This window comes from Myotis davidii, unplaced genomic scaffold (assembly GCF_000327345.1).
Source record: "Myotis davidii unplaced genomic scaffold, ASM32734v1 scaffold901, whole genome shotgun sequence".
In the NCBI taxonomy this organism is placed as follows: domain Eukaryota; kingdom Metazoa; phylum Chordata; class Mammalia; order Chiroptera; family Vespertilionidae; genus Myotis; species Myotis davidii.
In genome coordinates, this window is record NW_006291427.1 from 412,023 (window position 1) to 418,459 (window position 6,437).

The following is a 6,437-nucleotide window of genomic DNA, read 5'->3' on the forward strand; positions in this document are numbered from 1 at the left end:
ACCCCCACGGGCCCTGCTCTGTGTGTGATGGGGTAGAGCCATAACTCCCCATTGGCCCTGTCCTGAGTATGACAATGGCGGTGCCCCAATGCCCTGATTGGCCCTGCTCTGTGGGTGATAGAGAGCAGTGCCCCAACCCCCTGATCCGCCCTGCTCTGTGTGTGACAGGGGGCGGTGCCCCAACTCCCCTATCGGCCCTACTCTGTAAGTGACAGGGCAGAGCTTCCCAACCCCCTGATTGACCCTGCTCTGTGTGTGACGGGGGAGCTCCCCAACCCCCCGATGGGCCCTGCTCTGTGCGTGACAGGGGGCAGCGCCCCAACCCCCTGATGGGCCCTGCTCTGTGCATGACAGGGGGCGGCGCCCCAACTCCCCATCGCCCCTGCTCTGAGCCTGACCAGGGGCTGCACCTAGGGATTGGGCCTGCCCTCTGCCACCCGGGAGCAGGCCTAAGCCAGCAGGTCGTTATCTCCCAAGGGGTCTCAGACTGCGAGAGGGCACAGGCCGGGCCGAGGGACCCCCCCCTTCCCCCCGAGTGCACAAATTTTTGTGCACTGAGCCTCTAGTATATATATAAAAGGCTAATATGCAAAGTGTCCCCTTGGGAGTTCTATCACTCACTATGTTGTGCACTGATCATCAGGGTGTGGCGCAGAATGAAGGAAGGCCCTGGCTGGTAGCCGGAAGGCCCTGATCAGCCCTGATCGCCCGCCAGACCTAGGGACCCTACCCATGCACATCGCATCATTGCACATGCTTGTGTTTTTCCCCACCAGGATTCAGCCATGCAGTTCCTTGCTTTCAAGGAACTCAGAGAGAGCAGGAGGTACTTCAAGGGCTAATTGCCTCACTTGGAAAGAACTACGGTAGATTGGGAGGAAGGAGAGGAACCAGGGAGAACTTTCCAGAAGCAACATCTGCAAAATGTCTCAAAGAATAAAAAAGAATTAGCCAGGGAAGCAGTGAGGGTGGTATAGAGATCACTGTTCTTCCAAGCACAGGAAACCATTCTGGGAACTGAAAGTAGCTCAGTGCTATGGAGGAGGCACCAAAAAATTTATTGTGGCAAAAGACACACACTAAAATTTTCCATTTTAACCATATTTAAGTGTAAAGCTCAGTGCTATGGAAAAGAAGACCTCATAAATCACATCCAAGATTCCAGAAGCAACATGAAGCAGCCAAGAGCCAACTACACACTTCACCTTGCAGATACATAGGTCTGTGGAGAGAGTCAGATTCTGGAAAAGGTTAAGAGGGAGCCAGTAAGACTTGATGATTAGATTGATGTAGCAGCAACGGAGCAGGAAGAAGTCCTATGTTTGCAACTTGGGTGAGTGAGGCTGTAATGAAACCACCAAGTGAATTAGGGACCATAGCAAGTCAAAAGCCTGATTTGGGGGAGAAAAATGATTCCTCTAATTTGGGATATGTTATATTTGAGATACCTGTATGGGCAGATGAGTAGAGATGTCCATCAGAAATTTGGATGTTAGCATTTATAGCTCAAAGAGAGGGCAGGGTTAGAGGCATTAATTATTTATGCCCCAACAGCATCCAAAATTGATTTTAAATTACGTTTTAAAAATTTGCAACAAGATTTCCCCTCTTAGTTATTCTATTATATTTTTATTTATTTCAGAGAGGAATGGAGAGTGAGAGAGAAGCATCAATGATGAAAGAATCATTGATTGGCTGCCTCCTGCACACCCCACGCTGGGGATGGAGCTCACAACCCTTACTAGGAATTGAACCATGGCCTCCTGATTCATAAGTCGACCACTGACCCACGCTGGCCAAGCTGCCCTCTTAGATATTAAAGCACAAAGCTAAAGAGCATAAAATCTGACTGTCTGCAATCAATCCTGGCTGGGTCAACTCTGTCACAGTGGTACAATTACTCTGTACTTCAACTTACTCATCAGTAAAATGGGGATAATATTAGTAATTACCCCAGGATTGTCATGACAATTAAGCATAATGCATTTAGAGTAGCTGCAATACTAGCACATAATAAACAAACAGATAAAAGATAAAGTAATGGAAGAAAATGAAAAACTCAAAATATAGGCAGGATTAAAACAGACTCAAATATATGCAAGAATTTAGTAAATTAAAAGGTAATCAATGGGGAAAACTGAGTAATTCAATACATAGTGCTGGAAGCATGGAGTGGAGATGACCTCCCTAAGTATGATACAAAGTCAAAAAGTAATAAACAAAAATACTTTTGTATTTCAACTGCATAAAAATAGGGATTTTTTTTCATTCAGCAAGGAAAATACCACAGTGGCTACTCCTGAGAGTGAGGATGAAGGTCAGAGATGAAGAGAAAATATAATATAGTCACTGAGGAAATGGAAGCTAGTGTTTAAGGATTTGATTAGGTATGAAGCCATAGTGAAAGCATCATTGCACATGCTTGTGTTTTTCCCCACCAGTATTCAGCTATGCAACTTAGAAACCTTTAAGACTCATTGGTTAGGAGTTGTGTTCACCTGCTAGCTCCAGAGACCACAAGTAGCCGTGGTTTAGATACGAGAGATTTTTTTCTCTCTCATATAAAAAATCCCAGCTGGCGTGGCTCAGTGGTTGAGCTTTGACCTATGAGCCAGGAGGTCATGGGCACATGCCCAGTCAGGGCACATGCCCAGATTGTGGGCTCGGTCCCCAGTGGGGTGCGTGCAGAAGGCAGCCAATCAATGATTCTCTCTCATCACTGATGTTTCTATCTCTCCCTGTCCCTCTCTCTATGAAATAAATAAAAACATATTAAATGAATGAATGAATGAATGAATGAATGGAACTGGAAGCAGACAGCACAGGAAATCAGTCCTTAGGCACTCAGGTTCCTACCTTTCTGCTAACTGTCCTGGATACAGGATTCTACCCTGAGGGCTGCCTCATGGTCCAAGGTGGCTGCAAAGATTCCAGCCATTACTTCTGAATCTAAATGGGAAACAGAAGAAAGACGGAAACTACAAAAGACTATGCCCCAGTTATCTGTTCTCCTGACAGTAAGGATAAGGGTCAGAGATGAAGAAAAAATGTGATATAGTCCCGAAGTCTTCTTGGAAGTCCTACCCATATTTTCCCTTATAACTTATTGGCCAGAATATAATATGTCCCACATCTATCCATTGGGGAGCACACTGCCACTCCAAATAAAATCAATTTTGTGTAACTGAGTAAGAGGAGGTGAATGGATATTGGGTAAGCAAGCAGCATTCCGTGCAATAGACACATGAAGGGTTGGCGATTTGTCAGCTCAGTGTGGCAGGACAGGGGAACTCAGGAGGTTAAGAAGCTGGTGAAAGGGCACAAATGGAGAGTGGAGGACTCTGAGTCAGCCTGGATAACCTGAAAGAAAGTGGATTATTAGGGAAGTCAAAGCACAGGTATACGGGGAGGGGATGATGACAAAAGAGAGCTGGGAGGAAAAAGAGCTACAGCATAAAAATAATACTAGCATTTAAAAAAATAATAATAATACTAGCATTTAATATTTCAGAGTTTTCATTCCCAGTGATTAAAAAAAATAATGTCCAGGGTATGGCAGAGTGGAGTGGAGGTCACTGGAGTTGGGGGATGGGTGAGTCCAGTTGCTGAGAGGATTGTCCCTGTGGATGATGAGCCCTCACAGGAAGGTGGGCAGCGGTGGAGAGGATGTGTGTGAACCGGGGCCAAATGCTTGGGAAATGCTGTAGAGAGACTTGAGAAGGAGGTGGAGGGGGAGAGTGCAGGGAGGTGGGGAGGAACAACAGAGTCCTCGGTGGAAGAGAGGAACAGGCTGCAGTGTGAACACAGATTCCAGCCCTGAGGTTCAGATTGGTGTTGAGAACAAAAGCAGGAGAGGTGTGGGCAGCCTCAGGATGCCAGCTGGTGCCACTCTGAGTCCTAGGCCCTTCCACAGGGGTTTCAGCAGAGCTGCTTTGCTGCCCTGGTTTATCCTAGGATGGTCTCAGAGTAGGATGAAGCAGAAAGGCAGGAGATGCTGTTCGTGGACGGCACACTGACATGCTGTTGGCTCCTCTACAGGTCTGCAGACTAAACGTGGGAAGGATGATGTTCAAGGTGGAAAGAAAGCAAGAGCCCCAGACAGGTGAGTGCTTGCCCTCCAATGGGGGTGCTGGTTTGGGAAACAGGAAGTGTCCTTATGAGAAGTGTGAGGGAGTCTGTCACAGCTACTCTCATCCTCCGCTTTCACATTAACATCCACATCCTCATATGTCCCCAACAGGTAGGCTCTACATTTCCTGAGACTCCGGCTCCTAAAAAGCAAACAAGCCAAAAAATTTTTTTTTAAAAAATCAAGGACAGTCGCCAAAACCGGTTTGGCTCAGTGGATAGAGCGTCGGCCTGCGGATTGAAAGGTCCCAGGTTCGATTCCGGTCGGGGGCATGTACCTGGGCTGTGGGCACATCCCCAGTGGGAAATGTGCAGGAGGCAGCTGATCAATGTTTCTCTCTCATCGATGTTTCTAACTCTCTATCCCTCTTCCTTCCTCTCTGTAAAAAATCAATAAAATATATTTTTTAAAAAATCAAGAACAGTGGACCTAGGGGTTCCAGCAGTTTCTGTAATCCTTTCCCAGAATGTCTCCCATTTCTTTCTTTGGTAACCCCCTTCTCCTCCTTTCATGGCCATTTCTCAGCTTTTCCTTCTGTTCATCCTGTTTTCTTTCCACCTTGAACATCATCCTTCCCACATCTTCCTGTTCCCCATTTTTTCTTCTTTCTTGCTCATTGTCCAATCTGCCTTTCCCCTGGTGATGCACCCATAGTGGCCACAGAATCATCTGCCTCCATCATCTCTACCGTCTGCCTTTTCTCAGAGCACCTTCCCCCGTCAGCTCCCAGCCTGGCCTCCTCTCTTCCCTGCTGGGATCTCCTTCCTGCCCTGAGCACTGGTCCTCCTCACCCTCCCACCAGTTTCCTTTTCTCCATCCTTCTTCCCATGTCTACACTTTCCCTTCCCTAAACCCCCTCCCACCTTTCTCTCCCTCCCTGACTTTTGCCAGCTGCCTTACTCACGCATCCCAGGATGGTGTCTCCTCCTGGGGACCGAGGCCTGAGCACCCACCCAGAGGCTGTGAGATGAGCGTCGCTGGTTTTCCTTCTCCAGTTTTAACCGAGGCAGTGAGGACAGGAATTCACCCCTCTGGTTTCTCCTCCTGTGCCCCTTCCTACAACAGCGGTTCCCTAGAACAGCCCTCCTTCAGGTGGCACTCAGGGGCCTCTCCTGGGCTACACCACACACTGCCTCTCAAAGCTCTTCCGGGCAGCCTCCTTCTGAGAGCCTCACACCAATGCCTACATCTTCTGAGTAGGTCCAAGCAGGTCGCAGAGCCCCGAAGAGAACCAGCCTGATGCAGGTTTTGACTCCTTTCTGCCTAGCCTCTAACACAATTCCCACCCTTTCCTTCCCATGCAGGGGATCCTTCCATAACACTGAGGAGAAGCACGAGAACACTGGGCATAAAGGTCAGTTCTACCACCATCACACTCCACCTTGGACCTTCCTTCTTCCTTACTCACTCTCTCCCCACACACGTGCCCCTCAGCGTTTTCCTCTTTCCCATGCCTCACCCATCCCTCCCACATGACCCTGGTCCTGACCTAGCAGATGACCTCACTACTGAGCCCTCTGCCCATTTCTCTACCTTGGCTGCCATGCCTCTGATCCTGGCACTTTTTTTTTTCTAGGACTACAAAGAGACGCCAAGCCGGACCCAAAAGTAAGTAGCTCAGACTAGAGCCTGAAAGAATTAGAGAGAAGCTTGGGGAAGTAGGGGTGGAAAGAATAGAGGGACTGTGGTATCAGCAGGGCACTCAGGTATGAGATCGCTGATGTAAGATGAGGTCAGCTCCCCCTCCACTTCTAACCCCCTTCTCTCTGTTCTCACACAGGTTGACGGCATCCTCTATGCCTCCCTTACCCTCTCCAACTCAACCTCACCCTCACTGACAGCACCTCCTAGCCACCTTCTCTATGAGAGCCCCCAGGAAGAGACCCTATACTCTATGTTAAAGACCTAAGGAGTGTGACTGAATGATGACCTCCTTACAGTAAGCTGCACAGAAGGATCACCACTTCCCATAATAATCTCAGCCAGACACAGATCACTCAGAAGCCACAGGGGTCAAAGGCCACCAAGGACCTAAGAAAAATAGCCATCTGCTCCAGTTCCCTCTTCGTCTCATTCCCTTGCCCACAAAAATAAAAGTACCGTATTTGCCGACGTATAAGACGATTTTTTGGCCCTGAAAAATATGCCAAGTGGGGGGTCGTCTTATACGCCAGGTACACTTCAGATAGACTGCCCATAGTGCTTGCCCCGTGCCATAGTGGCCTCCCGATGCCCGCCCACTTCATTCCACATTCCGTTCAGGCATCAGCAGCGCTGCTGGGTGTATGCTCGGCTGTTATGCGATTTT

At 48.4% G+C, this 6,437-nt stretch overlaps 1 protein-coding gene across 2 annotated transcripts in view; it reads left to right on the forward strand.

Moving 5' to 3' along the window:
* PILRA (paired immunoglobin-like type 2 receptor alpha) overlaps nt 1–6,097 on the forward strand; it is a 15,440-nt gene extending 9,343 nt beyond the window's left edge. Inside the window, exons 4-7 of one of the 2 annotated variants that reach the window (XM_006764672.2) lie at nt 4,039–4,102; nt 5,434–5,483; nt 5,706–5,737; nt 5,910–6,097. In XM_006764672.2, the coding sequence (XP_006764735.1) occupies nt 4,039–4,102; nt 5,434–5,483; nt 5,706–5,737; nt 5,910–6,038 (275 nt within the window). In that variant the 3' untranslated portion in view covers nt 6,039–6,097. The remainder of the gene's footprint in view (nt 1–4,038; nt 4,103–5,433; nt 5,484–5,705; nt 5,738–5,909) is intronic. The other variant, XM_015564539.1, reaches the window with a different exon arrangement.
* The last annotated feature ends 340 nt before the right edge of the window (nt 6,098–6,437 follow it).